This window comes from Aegilops tauschii, chromosome 5 (genome assembly GCF_002575655.3).
Source record: "Aegilops tauschii subsp. strangulata cultivar AL8/78 chromosome 5, Aet v6.0, whole genome shotgun sequence".
In the NCBI taxonomy this organism is placed as follows: Eukaryota; Viridiplantae; Streptophyta; class Magnoliopsida; order Poales; family Poaceae; genus Aegilops; species Aegilops tauschii.
This window is the reverse complement of record NC_053039.3, coordinates 25,527,487-25,544,683: the sequence shown is the minus strand read 5'-3', so window position 1 is coordinate 25,544,683 and position 17,197 is coordinate 25,527,487. Positions and strand designations below refer to the sequence as shown.

Genomic DNA, 17,197 nt, shown 5'->3' with positions numbered 1-17,197 from the left:
GAAAAGCAACAAATTGAACATATAAAGGGATCAATGCCTTTTTACAATTGAGTTCAACCATTAAGTATGCTTTCTCATTCTTATGAAAAGCTGAAGAGGAAAAGTTAATTTTCTTAAGCTTCTTTTTCAAGTTCAAATACCCAATACAGTGTTGGCACAGGTCCCGACTGCCGCTGTTAGACGAACTACTTTCTCGACGAACTTCCAGACCTATACTTTTGGCCACGGCAACGCACACGTCTTAGAACTATAAGCAGGCAAGCAAACAACTGGATTGATTTTCACGTGAGCTAGCTTCAACGCAGTAGCACGTATGTATCAATCGGCCGGGGACTTGATGGATTAGAAATCTTTCACCAAAACACAATACGCAGAGGACCATATAGGTCCTGATTTTTCTTTATATTGATTTGAACTCACGGTACAAAGATTACAAGGGGTAGTGTATATATAGGAGTAAAGCTAACTAGCTAACCCAATACGACTCGGTGTCATGTTCACGTCCGAGCCAGATTGTGACTACGTGGTTAATTCTAACAATCATCCCCCTAAACACGACGTCACCATATTACAACTCAGACGTCGATCCTTCTTCGTATCTTCAAAAACTTCTCTCGGTCCAAAGTCTTGGTTAGCATATCTGTCATTTGATCATCGGTGTAAATGTAGTTGACTTTCCCTTTTTCCATCCAGTCCTTTATGTAGTGATACACCGTATTAATGTGCTTGCTCCTATCATGGCATGCTGCATCTTCACGTAGAAAAAATTAAGACTTGCTATCAACATTAAGTACCACTTGTTGGATCTCGATCCATGAGATCACTGTGTAACCTTCCTAGCCACACACCTCGATACTCCCCAGCGGACATTGCAATATACTTTATTGCATCAACTGCAGGTACTTTACTCTTCTTACTCAGCTCAAGACGAAGTTTCATTGAAGCGTCAATTGGATTGCAATCTTTCATGCTATGACTTTCAAGTACCTTCCTTTTATATGCCTCCTGGCATAGTGTAATCCCCTCCGTCTTTTGATGTACCTCTATCCTGGGATAGTAGGTTAAAAGACCGAGACCATCCATCTTGAAAAGATCTTTCATTTGTAGCCTGAATTTTCTTTTCCTAACGATGTAGGACCTCTCATACTGCTCCTCGAAGAACCTGTAGCGCTTTTTACTGGGCTATGAACCCCTGGGCAGTACTGGTCATAAGCAGCGGACAAGCTGCTAATTTTACGTCCGTTTTGTAGCCGGTCGGAGTAGCCTGAAACTGTAGATGGCCTGCACTTAACTTCGGGCATGTTTGCTTTTGCTGGACCTTGCTCAACTTCTATCCCATCCACTTAACTTCGGAGCTGCTAATTTTATGTCCAGTTGAACTCTTTCCTCGGCTGTTCCATGATCAAGTCCAATGGTTCAAGAAACTGGCTAAACACAAACACTCGCTCTTTCAAAGCTTCACTACTGGAATTTTCGCCTTTGCCGAGTGTTAGGCTCTTTCCCGAGTGCAATATGTTAGGCAGTCGGCAATAGTATCTTTGTCGAGTTCCTACCAAAGAAGTAACCGGCAGAAATAAAAACTCGGCAAACAGGTACTTTGCCGAGTATCGTCAACGAAACGCTCGGTAAAACAACAGAACTCGGCAACCAGGGTGTTGCCGAGTGCTAAACTCGGAAAAAGGGAGTCTTTGCCGAGTCTCCCACTCGGCAAAAGGAGGTCTTAGCTAAAATGCATTATTTTGGCTGTAGCAGTTGCATACGACCTCGGATTAAGATGCTTAAAAAATCAAAGTTGTTCATTATGATGAGACTGGTAATTTTATGTCTGACAATTTTACATTTGATGCCATATTATTTACACTTTTTTCCATGAAAAATTTGGTCTCAAATGACCAACGCAATGACCATATTCATTCCATAGTTTATGAAAATGTGGTGAACTTGGGCATATAGGTGAATCTTTCTGTTACAAACAATGTTGCCAAATAGAGTTTTGAACTTTTTGTACAAACATATCATTTTCTATTTTCTAAGTATCAAAAATGTGTATTTTTTGTGAGCAAATTACAAAAACCAGGGTGCAAAATGCTCTATCCCAATTTTCACATTAAGTAGACAATATTTGATGGACAACTACCAAGTGTTATTGATTTTCTAGGTCTCTAGTTACTTTCGCACATTTAAATCACTTTATGCTGATTTCCACAAAGTAATTCAATTTGAACTGCAATTGTGTGATAGCTCTGTCCTAAAAATTAGCAAACAACATTTTTAGGTACACAAGTAGTCATTATATCGAAGAACCACTTATAGTTTGGAAATGTTCAACTCCTTGCTATAATGCCGGTCATTTTGACCTCTTTTGAAAAATATGAAAGAATATGAATAAAAGTTCAAAAACTGCAATCCTTTCGCATGGACTCCTTTTATATGTACTATTTCTGAGGAAAATGCGTAACCTTCATTACGACAATATTGAAAAAAAATCCTTCACAAAATGGGCTATGAAGTATGGAAATTCATGACTTTCAAGCCAAACGATTAAGGCGAGGACTATATTCATTGCATAGTTTATGATAATGTGGTGAACTCGGATATACAGGTGCATATTGGCATTGCAAACAATGTTGCCAAATAGATTTTTCAACTTTTTATACAACAAAATCATTTTCTATTTTCTATGTGTAAAAAATGGGTATTTTTTGTGAAGCATGTACAAAAACCAGGGTGCAAATTGGTACCACTCTAATTTTCACATAAAGTAGACCGTATGTGTTGGACAATCCCAAATTCTCTAAATTTTCTAGATCTCTCAATATCACCATGTCGTCTCTTCTTCAAGCCAACATCCAACAAGCCCACCTGCTTCGACTCGTCAGCTGACATGGAGGCTTTGACCCCTCGGTTGGACCGGGGGCTTCGCCTCTTCTTCATGCCAACATACAACACACCGACCTGCTTTGACTTGTTAGTTGAACGTGCCGCCTCTTCTTCAAGACAACATCCAAACAGCCAAAATTTCAAAGACGTACATGGAATTTACACATTTTGTAAAGCACGACTTCATTTTTATAGAAGTGGATGACATTTTGACCAAAATAAAGCTGTACTTTTTCTTCAGGTTGTTCTCGTGCAGGAGTCGGGTCTGTTGTCCAGGTAATCATTTTCCATCTCCTGGCGATAGACAACGGGCAACTCGAGTCAGGCTCTCAGCACCTTCTACGCACATTGTAGATTGAAGTGTAGCAGTTGTTGTTGGGAAGGATGAAAAAGTGTGAAGGACACATGACATACACCAAACATTGTGTTGATGCCTTCTAAAAAACCAAAACAGACAAATTGGACTGATGGAATATGATGTCGGTATACATGACATACATACAATCAGGACATGCCAGCAGACCCCTTAGGTTTGAGACATCCAGCCTGTTCTATCCCAGAATGAAAAATAATACACTTGTCAATTTGGAAATGAACAGAGATCGACCATAACAAATATAAAGCTAGAACATTAGAAATGTGAACACAAGATGAGAGCGCCGCATCATTTATATGGTCAGACTTGTGTGAGCCTAGCTATAGCTATGGGCTGGTGCATGGAGTGTGTGTGTGCACTCCTTACGGCATGAGCAATGGAAGCACCTGAATGGTGCTGCCCCATTTTCCAGATAGGTATAAAAATTGTTGGGATGCCATTTTCAAAAAAATTCACCCAAAGGAGGCATACCGCATATACGATCTCAATTTAGAATTTCTATTTTCAATACCTTGCAAATAATTTTACTTCCTTTGTTGAAGAATCGCTAAATTCAGATTTGATAGAACGCGTGCTTGTCCACAAATGATATAAAAGGATAAGTACCACAAACAAATATGGAAATTGCAACATTCTGATCTTAGAAACTCCCACTTACCAGAAATCTATAAGTTCTATTGTTACTACGATGGGAGTATATTCACAAAAATCTCTTTCAGATTTTCATCTTCTGTCATTCCAAAATCTTGTCAATGGAAATAAATTCTGATGACGGGTTGCACTCCGCAGGCTGTGGCTCACTTGAAAACAACAATTTGGACATTTGCTCCTTCTTAGCTTGTATATCATATTTGCCCTCTGTTGTGTTCCTTCTCCGATTAGATTGTATGTATGGACAATCTTTTGCTGACCAATCCGATATGCACGTCCAATCGCTGCCTTTAAACAGAAGGGTTGCACACAACATCGAGGAGCACCACACGCGATGCTCCAAACAGGGTGATACCTTCTCCACACACCTTGGTCCATGCAAGCATCACCTTAGCCTCGCTCTCCATATAATTGAAGTCAACCATCAAGGCCATGCGGGTTTTAACAGAGACATTTCCACTCATATATGGGAGCTCGTTGCGTTTAGTCCAGCTGAACTCTTTCCTCGGCTATTCCATGATCAAGTCCAATGGTTCAAGAAACTGGCTAAACACAAGCACTCGCTCTTTTAAAGCTTCACTACTGGAATTTTTGTCTTTGCCGAGTGTTAGGCTCTTTCCCGAGTGCAATATGTTAGGCAGTCGGCAATACTATCTTTGCCGAGTTCCTACCAAAGAAGTAATCGGCAGAAATAAAAACTCGGCAAACAGGTACTTTGCTTAGTATCATCAATGAAACGTTCGGCAAAACAACAAAACTCGGCAACCAGGGTGTTGCCGAGTGCTAAACTCGGAAAAAGGGAGTCTTTGCCAAGTGTCCCACTCGGCAAAAGGGGGTCTTAGCTACTATGCATTGTTTTGGCTGTAGCAATTGCATACGACCTCGGATGAAGATGCTTCAAAAATCAAAGTTGTTCATTTTGATGAGACTGATAATTTGATTTCGACAATTTTACATTTGATGCCATATTATTTAAACTTATCCATTAAAAATTTGGTCTCAAATGACCAACGCAATGACTATATTCATTCCATAGTTTATAATCATGTGTTGAACTTGGGCATATAGGTGAATCTTTCCATCACAAACAATGTTGCCAAATAGAGTTTTGAAATTTTTGTACAAAAATATCATTTTCTATTTTATAAGTATAAAAAATGTGTATTTTTTGTGAGGAAATTACAAAAACCAGGGTGCAAAATGGCTCTATCCCAATTTTCACATGAAGAAGACCATATTTGATGGACAACTACCAAGTGTTATTGATTTTCTAGGTCTCTAGTTACTTTCGCACATTTAAATCACTTTATGCTGATTTCCCGAAAGTAATTCAATTTGAACTAAATTGTGTGATTGCTCTGTCCTAAAAATTAGCAAACAACACTTTTAGGTACACAAGTAGTAATTATATCGAAGAACCACTTATAGTTTGGAAATGTTCAACTCCTTGCTATAATTCCGGTCATTTTGACCCCTTTTGAAAAAATGAAAGAAAATGAATAAAAGTTCAAAACTGCATTCCTTTCGCATGGACTTCTTTTATATGTACTATTTGTGAGGAAAAATGCCTAACTTACATTACGACAATTTTGGAAAAAAAATCCTTCACAAAATGGCCTATGAAGTATATATGGAAATTCATGACTTTCAAGCCAAACGATTAAGGTGAGGACCAAATTCATTGCATAGTTTACGATAATGTGGTGAACTCGGATATATTGGTGCAAATTGGCATTGCAAACAATGTTGCCAAATAGAGTTTTCAACTTTTTATACAATAAAATCATTTTCTATTTTCTATGTGTCAAAAATGGGTATTTTTTGTGAAGCATGTACAAACACCAGGGTGCAAATTGGTACCACTCTAATTTTCACATAAAGTAGACCGTATGTAGTGGATAATCCCAAATTCTATAAATTTTCTAGATCTCTCAATATCACCATGTTGCCTATTCTTCAAGCCAACATCCAACATGCCGACCTGCTTCGACTCGTCAGCTGACATGGAGGCTTTGACCCCTCGGCTGGACCGGTGGCTTCGACTCGTCAGCTGACCGTGCCGCCTCTTCTTCAGGCGAACATACAACACGCCGACCTGCTTCGACTCGTTAGCTGACCATGCTGCGTCTTCTTAAAGACAACATCCAAAAAGCCAAAATTTCGAAGACGTACATGGAATTTACATATTTTGAAAAGCACGACTTCATTTTTACAAAAGTGGATGATACATTTTGACCAAAATAAAGCTGAACTTTTTCTTCAGGTTGTTCTCGTGCAGGAGTCGGGTCCATTGTCCGGGTAATCATTTTCCATCTCCCGGTGATAGACAACGGAAAACTCGAGTCAGGCTCTCAGCACCTTCTACGCACATTGTGGATTGACGTGTAGCAATTGTTGTTGGGAAGGTTGAAAAAGTGTCAAGCACACATGACATACATCAAACATTGTGTTGATGCCTTCTAAAAAAACAAAACAAACAAATTGGACTGATGGAATATGATATCGGTATTCATGAGATACATCGAATCAAGACATGCCAGCAGACCCCTTAGGTCTGAGGCATCCAGCCTGTTCTATCCCAGATTGAAAAATAATACACTTGTCAATTTGGAAATGAACAGAGATCAACCATAACAAATATAAAGCTAGAACATTAGAAATGTGAACACAAGATGAGAGTGCCTCATCATTTATATGGTCAAACTTGTGCGAACGTAGCTATAGCTATGGGCTGATGCATGGAGTGTGTGTGTGTGTGCACTCCTTACGGCATGAGCAATGGAAGCACCTGAATGGTGCTGCCCCATCTTCCAGATAGGTATAAATATTGTAGGGCTGCCATTTTCAAATTTGTTTCACCCAAAGGAGGCGTACCACATACCCGATCTCAATTTAGAATTTCTATTGTCAAGACCTTACAAATAATTTTACTTCTTTTGTTCAAGAATCCATAAATTCAGAATTTGCTAGAACGCGTGCTTGTCCACAAATGATATAAAAGGATAAGAACCACAAACAAATATGGAAATTGCAACATTATGATCTTAGAAGCTCCCACTTACCAGAGATCTATAAGTTCTATTGTTACTACGATGGGAGTATATTCACAAAAATCTCTTTCAGATTTTCATCTTCCGTCATTTGTTCCAAAATCCTGTCAATGGAAATAAATTCTGATGATGGGTTGCACTCCGCATGCCGTGGCTCACTTGAAAAAAAAAATTGGACATTGTCTCCTTCTTAGCTTCTATATCATATTTGCCCTTCTCTTGTGTTGCTTCTCCGATTAGATTGTTTGTATGGACAATGTTTTGCTAACCAATTCGATATGCACGTCCAATCACCTGCCTTTGGACAGAAGGATTGCACACAACATCGAGGAGCACCAGACAGGACGCTCCAAAGAAGGTGATACCTTCTCCACACACCTTTGTCCATGCAAGCATCACCTTGGCCTCACTCTCCATATCATTGAAGTCCACCATCAAGGCCTTGCGGGTTTTAACAGAGATATTTCCACTCATATACATGAGCTCGTTGCGTTTAGTCCAGTTGAACTCGTTCTCGATTGTTCCATGATCAAGTCCAATGGTTCAAGAAACTGGCTAAACACAAGCACTCGCTCTTTTAAAGCTTCACTACTGGAATTTTCGTCTTGGCCGATTGTTAGGCTCTTTCCCGAGTGCAATATGTTAGGCAGTCGGCAATAGTATCTTTGCCGAGTTCCTACCAAAGAAGTAATCGGCAGAAATAAAAACTATGCAAATAGGTACTTTGCTGTGTATCGTCAATGAAACGCTCGGTAAAACAACAAACCTCGGAAACCAGGGTGTTGCCGAGTGCTAAACTCGGAAGAAGGGAGTCTTTGCCGAGTGTCCCACTCGGTAAAAGGGGGTCTTAGCTACAATGCATTGTTTTGGCTCTAGCAGTTGCATACGACCTCGGATGAAGATGCTTCAAAAATCAAAGTTGTTCATTTGACGCCATATTATTTAAACTTTTTTCCATGAAAAATTTGGTCGCAAATGACCAACGCAATGACTATATTCATTCCATAGTTTATGATAATGTGGTGAACTTGGGCATATAGGTGAGTCTTTCCATTACAAACAATGTTCCCAAATAGAGTTTTGAACTTTTTGTACAAAAATATCATTTTCTATTTTCTAAGTATCGAAAATGTGTATTTTTTGTGAGGAAATTACAAAAACTAGGGTGCAAAATGGCTCTATCCCAATTTTCACATGAAGTAAACCATATTTGATGGACAACTACCAAGTGTTATTGATTTTTTAGCTGTCTAGTTACTTTCGCACATCTAAATCACTTTATGCTGATTTCCCGAAAGTAATTCAATTTGAACTGAATTGTGTGATTGCTCTATCCAAAAAATTAGCAAACAATACTTTTAGGTACACAAGTAGTAATTATATTGAAGAAGCACTTATAGTTTGGAAATTTTCAACTCCTTGCTATAATTCCGGTCATTTTGACCCCTTTTGAAAAAAATGAAAGAAAATGAATAAAAGTTCAAAAACTGCAATCCTTTCGCATGGACTGCTTTTATATGTACTATTTGTGAGGAAAAATGCCTAACTTACATTACGACAATTTTGGAAAAAAATCCTTCACAAAATGGGCTATGAAGTATATATATATGGAAATTCATGACTTTCAAGCCAAACGATTAAGGTGAGGACCAAATTCATTGCATAGTTTACGATAATGTGGTGAACTCGGATATATGGGTGCATTTTGGCATTGCAAACAATGTTGCCAAATAGAGTTTTCAACTTTTTATACAATAAAATCATTTTCTATTTTCTGTGTGTCAAAAATGGGTATTTTTTGTGAAGCATGTACAAACACCAGGGTGTAAATTGGTACCACTCTAATTTTCACATAAAGTAGACCGTATGTACTGGACAATCCCAAATTCTATAAATTTTCTAGATCTCTCAATATCACCATGTCGCCTCTTCCTCAAGCCAACATCCAACATGTCGACCTGCTTCGACTTGTTAGCTGACATAGAGGCTTTGACCCCTCGGCTGGACCAGGGGCTTCGACTCATCAGTTGACCGTGCTGCCTCTTCTTCAGGCCAACATACAACACCCCGACCTGCTTCGACTCGTTAGCTGAACGTGTTGCCTCTTCTTCAAGACAACATCCAAAAAGCCAAACTTTCAAAGACGTCCATGGAATTTACACATTTTGAAAAGCACGACTTCATTTTTACAAAAGTGGATGATACATTTTGACCAAAATAAAGCTGAACTTTTTCTTCAGGTTGTTCTCGTGCAGGAGTCGGGTCCATTGTCTGGGTAATCATTTTCCATCTCCCGGCGATAGACAACGGGCAACTCGAGTCAAGCTCTCAGCACCTTCTACGCACATTGTAGATTGAAGTGTAGCAATTGTTGTTGGGAAGGATGAAAAAGTGTGAAGCACACATGACATACATCAAACATTGTATTGATGCCTTCTAAAAAAACCAAAACAAACAAATTGGACTGATGGAATATGATATCGGTATACATGACATACATACAATCAAGACATGCCAGCAGACCCCTTAGGTCTGAGGCATCCAGCCTGTTCTATCCCATATTGAAAAATAATACACTTGTCAATTTGGAAATGAACAGAGATCGACCATAACAAATATAAAGCTAGAACATTAGAAATGTCAACACAGGATGTGAGCGCCTCATCATTTATATGGCCAGACTTGTGCGAGCCTAGCTATAGCTATGGGCTGGAGCATGCAGTGTGTGTGTGCACTCCTTACGGCATGAGCAGTGGAAGCACTTGAATGGTGTTGCCCCATCTTCCAGATAGGTATAAAAATTGTAGGGCTGCCATTTGAAAAAAAAAATCACCCAAAGGAGGCGTACCGCATACACGATCTCAATTTAGAATTTCTATTTTCAAGACCTTGCAAATAATTTTACTTCTTTTGTTGAAGAATCCATAAATTCAGAATATGATAAATCGCGAGCTGGTCCACAAATGATATAAAAGGATAAGAACCACAAACAAATATGGAAATTGCAACATTCTAATCTTAGAAGCTCCCACTTACCAGAGATCTATAAGTTATATTCTTACTATGATGGGAATATATTCACAAATATCTCTTTCAGATTTTCATCTTCTGTCATTTGTTCCAAAATCCTGTCAATGGAAATAAATTCCAATGACGGGTTGCACTCCGCAGGCTGTGGCCCACTTGAAAACAATAATTTGGATATTTGCTCCTTCTTAGCTTGTATATCATATGTTTCCTTCTCTTGTGTTCCATCTCTGATTAGATTGTTTGTATGGACAATCTTTTGCTGACCAATTCGATATGCACGTCCAATCGCCTGCCTTTGGATAGAAGGGTTGCACAGAACATCGAGGAGCACCACATGCGACGCTCCAAAGAGGGTGATACCTTCTCCACACACCTTGGTCCACGCAAGCATCACATTGGCCTCGCTCTCCATATCATTGAAGTCCACCATCAAGGCCTTGCGGGTTTTAACAGAGAAATTTCCACTTATATACATGAGCTTGTTGTGTTTAGTCCAGTTGAACTCTTTCCTCGACTGTTCCATGATCAAGTCCAATGGTTCAAGAAACTGGCTAAACACAAGCACTCGCTCTTTTAAAGCTTCACTATTGGAATTTTCGTCTTTGCCGAGTGTTAGGCTCTTTCCCGAGTGCAATATGTTAGGCAGTCGGCAATAGTATCTTTGCTGAGTTCCTACCCAAGAAGTAATCGTCAGAAATAAAAACTCGGCAAACAGGTACTTTGCCGAGTATCGTCAACGAAACGCTCGGTAAAACAACAAAACTCGGCAACCAGAGTGTTGCCGAGTGCTAAACTCGGAAAAAGGGAGTCTTTGCCGAGTGTCCCACTCGGCAAAAGGGGGTCTTAGCTACAATGCATTGTTTTGGCTGTAGCAGTTGCATACGACCTGGGATGAAGATGCTTCAAAAATCAAAGTTGCTCATTTTGATGAGACTGATAATTTTTTGTCAACAATTTTACATTTGATGCCATATTATTTACACTTTTTCCATGAAAATTTTGGTCTCAAATGACCAACGCAATGACCATATTCATTCCATAGTATATGAGAATGTGGTGAACTTGGGCATATAGGTGAATCTTTCCAACACAAACAATGTTGCCAAATAGAGTTTTGAACTTTTTGTACAAAAATATGATTTTCTATTTTCTAAGTATAAAAAATGTGTATTTTTTGTGAGGAAATTACAAAAACCAGGGTGCAAAATGGCTCTATCCCAATTTTCACATGAAGTAGACCATATTTGATGGATAACTACCACGTGTTATTGATTTTCTAGGTCTCTAGTTACTTTCGCACATTTAAATCACTTTATGCTGATTTCCCGAAAATAATTCAATTTGAACTGCAATTGTGTGATAGCTCTGTCCTAAAAATTAGCAAACAACATTTTTAGGTACACAAGTAGTAATTATATCGAAGAACCACTTATAATTTGGAAATGTTCAACTCCTTGCTATAATGCCGGTCCATTTGACCCCTTTTGAAAAAAATGAAAGAAAATGACTAGAAGTTCAAAAACTGCAGTCCTTTCGCATGGACTCCTTTTATATGTACTATTTGTGAGGAAAAATGCCTAACTTACATTACGACAATTTTGAAAAAAAATCCTTCACAGAATGGGCTATGAAGTATGGAAATTCATGACTTTCAAGCCAGACGATTATGGTTAGGACCAAATTCATTGCATAGTTTATAATACTGTGGTGAACTCGGATATATAGGTCCATATTGGCATTGCAAACAATGTTGCAAAATAGAGTTTTCAACTTTTTATACAATAAAATCATTTTCTTTTTTCTATGTGTCAAAAATGGGTATTTTTCTGTGAAGCAAGTACAAAAACAAGGGTGCAAATTGGTACCACTCAAATTTTCACATAAAGTAGACCGTATGTAATGGACAATTCCCAAGTCCTATAAATTTTTTAGATCTCTCAATATCACAATGTCGCCTCTCCTTCAAGCCAACATCCAACATGCCGACCTGCTTCGACTCGTCAGCTGACATGGAGGCTTTGGCCCCTAGGCTGGACCGGGGGCTTCGACTCGTCAGCTGACCGTGCCGCCTCTTCTTCAAGCCAACATACAACACGCCGACCTGATTCGACTCGTTAGCTGACCGTGCCGCCTCTTCTTCAAGACAACATCCAAAAAGACAAAATTTCGAAGACGTACATGGAATTTGCACATTTTGAAAAGCACGACTTCATTTTTACAAAAGTGGATGATACATTTTGACCAAAATAAAGCTGAACTTTTTCTTCAGGTTGTTCTCGTGCAGGAGTCGGGTCCATTGTTCGGGTAATCATTTTCCATCTCCCGGCAATAGACAAAGGCCAACTCGAGTCAAGCTATCAGCACCTTCTACGCACATTGTAGATTGAAGTGTAGCAATTGTTGTTGGGAAGGATGAAAAAGTGTGTAGCACACATGACATACATCAAACATTGTGTTGATGCCATCTAAAAAAACCAAAACAAACAAATTGGACTGATGGAATATGATATCGGTATACATGACATACATACAATCATGACATGCCACCAAACCCCTTAGGTCTGAGTCATCCAGCCTGTTCTATCCCAGATTGAAAAATAATACACTTGTCAATTTGGAAATGAACAGAGATCGACCATAACAAATATAAAGCTAGAACATTAGAAATGTCAACACAGGATGAGAGCGCCTCATCATTTATATGGCCAGACTGCGAGCCTACCTATAGCTATGGGTTGGAGCACGGAGTGTGTGTGTGCACTCCATACGGCATGAGCAATGGAAGCACCTGAATGGTGTAACCCCATCTTTCAGATAGGTATAAACATTGTAGGGCTGCCATATAAAGAAAATCACCCAAAGGAGGCATACCGCATACACGATCTCAATTTAGAATTTCTATTTTCAATACCTTGCAAATAATTTTACTTCTTTTGTTGAAGAATCCATAAATTCAGAATTTGATAGAACGTGTGTTGTCCACAAATGATATGAAAGGATAAGAACCACAAACAAATATGGAAATTGCAACATTCTGATCTTAGAAGCTCCCACTTACCAGAGATCTATAAGTTCTATTGTTATTATGATGGGAGTATATTCACAAATATCTCTTTCAGATTTTCATCTTCTGTCATTTGTTCCAAAATCCTGTCAATGGAAATAAATTCCGATGACGGGTTGCACTCCGCAGGCTGTGGCCCACTTGAAAACAACAATTTGGACATTTGCTCCTTCTTAGCTTGTATATCATATGTGCCCTTCTCTTGTATTCCTTCTCCGATTAGATTGTTTGCATGGACAATCTTTTGCTGACCAATTCGATATGCACGTCCAATCGCCTGCCTTTGGACAGAAGGGTTGCACAGAACATCGAGGAGCACCACATGCGATGCTCCAAAGAGGGTGATACCTTCTCCACACACCTTGGTCCACGCAAGCATCACATTGGCCTCGCTCTCCATATCATTGAAGTCCACCATCAAGGCCTTGCGGGTTTTAACAGAGAAATTTCCACTTATATACATGAGCTTGTTGTGTTTAGTCCAGTTGAACTCTTTCCTCGACTGTTCCATGATCAAGTCCAATGGTTCAAGAAACTGGCTAAACACAAGCACTCGCTCTTTTAAAGCTTCACTATTGGAATTTTCGTCTTTGCCGAGTGTTAGGCTCTTTCCCGAGTGCAATATGTTAGGCAGTCGGCAATAGTATCTTTGCTGAGTTCCTACCCAAGAAGTAATCCTCAGAAATAAAAACTCGGCAAACAGGTACTTTGCCGAGTATCGTCAACGAAACGCTCAGTAAAACAACAAAACTCGGCAACCAGGGTGTTGCCGAGTGCTAAACTCGAAAAAAGGGATTTTTGTCCGAGTGTCCCACTCGGCAAAAGGGGGTCTTAGCTACAATGCATTGTTTTGGTTGTAGCAGTTGCATACGACCTGGGATGAAGATGCTTCAAAAATCAAAGTTGCTCATTTTGATGAGACTGATAATTTTTTGTCAACAATTTTACATTTGATGCCATATTATTTACACTTTTTCCATGAAAATTTTGGTCTCAAATGACCAACGCAATGACCATATTCATTCCATAGTATATGATAATGTGGTGAACTTGGGCATATAGGTGAATCTTTCCAACACAAACAATGTTGCCAAATAGAGTTTTGAACTTTTTGTACAAAAATATGATTTTCTATTTTCTAAGTATAAAAAATGTGTATTTTTGTGAGGAAATTACAAAACCATGGTGCAAAATGGCTCTATCCCAATTTTCACATGAAGTAGACCATATTTGATGGATAACTACCAAGTGTTATTGATTTTCTAGGTCTCTAGTTACTTTCGCACATTTAAATCACTTTATGCTGATTTCCCGAAAATAATTCAATTTGAACTGCAATTGTGTGATAGCTCTGTCCTAAAAATTAGCAAACAACATTTTTAGGTACACAAGTAGTAATTATATCGAAGAACCACTTATAGTTTGGAAATGTTCAACTCCTTGCTATAATGTCGGTCCTAGGCTGAACCGGGGGCTTCGACTCGTCAGCTGACCATGCCGCCTCTTCTTCAAGCCAACATACAACACGCCGACCTGATTCGACTCGTTAGCTGACCGTGCCGCCTCTTCTTCAAGACAACATCCAAGAAGACAAAATTTCGAAGACGTACATGGAATTTGCACATTTTGAAAAGCACGACTTCATTTTTACAAAAGTGGATGATACATTTTGACCAAAATAAAGCTGAACTTCTTCTTCATGTTGTTCTCGTGCCGGAGTCGGGTCCATTGTTCGGGTAATCATTTTCCATCTCCCGGCAATAGACAAAGGCCAACTCGAGTCAAGCTATCAGCACCTTCTACGCACATTGTAGATTGAAGTGTAGCAATTGTTGTTGGGAAGGATGAAAAAGTGTGTAGCACACATGACATACATCAAACATTGTGTTGATGCCATCTAAAAAAACCAAAACAAACAAATTGGACTGATGGAATATGATATCGGTATACATGACATACATACAATCAAGACATGCCAGCAAACCCCTTAGGTCTGAGTCATCCAGCCTGTTCTATCCCAGATTGAAAAATAATACACTTGTCAATTTGGAAATGAACAGAGATCGACCATAACAAATGTAAAGCTAGAACATTAGAAATGTCAACACAGGATGAGAGCGCCTCATCATTTATATGGCCAGACTGCGAGCCTAGCTATAGCTATGGGTTGGAGCACGGAGTGTGTGTGTGCACTCCTTACGGCATGAGCAATGGAAGCACCTGAATGGTGTAGCCCCATCTTTCAGATAGGTATAAACATTGTAGGGCTGCCATTTAAAGAAAATCACCCAAAGGAGGCATACCGCATACACGATCTCAATTTAGAATTTCTATTTTCAATACCTTGAAAATAATTTTACTTCTTTTGTTGAAGAATCCATAAATTTAGAATTTGATAGAACGCGTGCTTGTCCACAAATGATATGAAAGGATAAGAACCACAAACAAATATGGAAATTGCAACATTCTGATCTTAGAAGCTCCCACTTACCAGAGATCTATAAGTTCTATTGTTATTATGATGGGAGTATATTCACAAATATCTCTTTCAGATTTTCATCTTCAGTCATTTGTTCCAAAATCCTGTCAATTGAAATAAATTCCGATGACGGGTTGCACTCCGCAGGCTGTGGCCCACTTGAAAACAACAATTTGGACATTTGCTCCTTCTTACCTTGTATATCATATGTGCCCTTCTCTTGTGTTCCTTCTCCGATTAGATTGTTTGTCTGGACAATCTTTTGCTGACCAATTCGATATGCACGTCCAATCGCCTGCCTTTGGACAGAAGGGTTGCACACAACATCGAGGAGCACCACACGCGACGCTCCAAACAGGGTGATACCTTCTCCACACACCTTGGTCCACGCAAGCATCACCTTGGCCTCGCTCTCCATATCATTGTAGTCCACCATCAAGGCCTTGCGGGTTTTAACAGAGAAATTTCCACTCATATACATGAGCTCGTTGCGTTTAGTCCAGTTGAACTCTTTCCTCGGCTGTTCCATCATCAAGTCCAATGGTTCAAGAAACTGGCTAAACACAAGCACTCGCTCTTTTAAAGCTTCACTACTGGAATTTTCGTCTTTGTCGAGTGTTAGGCTCTTTCCCGAGTGCAATATGTTAGGCTGTCGGCAATAGTATCTTTGCTGAGTTCCTACCCAAGAAGTAATTGGCAGAAATAAAAACTCGGCAAACAGGTACTTTGCCGAGTATCGTCAATGAAACGCTCGGTAAAACAACAAAACTCGGCAACCAGGGTGTTGCCGAGTGCTAAACTCGGAAAAAGGGAGTCTTTGCCGAGTGTCCCACTCGGCAAATGGGGTCTTAGCTACAATGCATTGTTTTGGCTGTAGCAGTTGCATACGACCTCGGATGAAGATGCTTCAAAATCAAAGTTGCTCATTTTGATGAGACTGATAATTTTTTGTCAACAATTTTACATTTGATGCCATATTATTTACACTTTTTCCATGAAAATTTTGGTCTCAAATGACCAACGCAATGACCATATTCATTCCATAGTATATGAGAATGTGGTGAACTTGGGCATATAGGTGAATCTTTCCATCACAAACAATGTTGCCAAATAGAGTTTTGAACATTTTGTACAAAAATATCATTTTCTATTTTCTAAGTATAAAAAAGGTGTATTTTTTGTGAGGCAATTACAAAAACCAGGGTGCAAAATGGCTCTATCCCAATTTTCACATGAAGTAGACCATATTTGATGGATAACTACCACGTGTTATTTGTTTTCTAGGTCTCTAGTTACTTTCGCACATTTAAATCACTTTATGCTGATTTCCCGAAAATAATTCAATTTGAACTGCAGTTGTGTGATAGCTCTGTCCTAAAAATTAGCAAACAACATTTTTAGGTACACAAGTAGTAATTATATCGAAGAACCACTTATAGTTTGGAAATGTTCAACTCCTGGCTATAATGCCGGTCCATTTGACCCCTTTTGAAAAAAATGAAAGAAAATGACTAGAAGTTCAAAAACTGCAATCCTTTCGCATGGACTCCTTTTATATGTACTATTTGTGAGGAAAAATGCCTAACTTACATTACGACAATTTTGAAAAAAAATCCTTCACAGAATGGGCTATGAAGTATGGAAATTCATGACTTTCAAGCCAGACG

General features: G+C 39.1%; 1 protein-coding gene and 3 pseudogenes across 1 annotated transcript; all 4 read right to left on the bottom strand.

Annotated features, from left to right (window-relative positions):
• Nucleotides 1–3,939: 3,939 nt before the first annotated feature.
• On the bottom strand, nt 3,940–4,425 carry LOC141022279 (SNF2 domain-containing protein CLASSY 3-like; annotated as a pseudogene).
• A 2,299-nt stretch (nt 4,426–6,724) lies between these two features.
• LOC141022494 (SNF2 domain-containing protein CLASSY 3-like) lies at nt 6,725–9,225 on the bottom strand (annotated as a pseudogene).
• Nucleotides 9,226–10,018: 793 nt separating this feature from the next.
• Nucleotides 10,019–10,607, bottom strand: LOC141022278 (SNF2 domain-containing protein CLASSY 3-like). Its single transcript, XM_073498583.1, has one exon. The coding sequence runs from the start codon at nt 10,508–10,510 to the stop codon at nt 10,019–10,021; it is 492 nt and encodes a 163-aa protein (XP_073354684.1). The 5' UTR covers nt 10,511–10,607.
• A 2,463-nt stretch (nt 10,608–13,070) lies between these two features.
• On the bottom strand, nt 13,071–16,059 carry LOC141022277 (SNF2 domain-containing protein CLASSY 3-like; annotated as a pseudogene).
• Nucleotides 16,060–17,197: the final 1,138 nt, after the last annotated feature.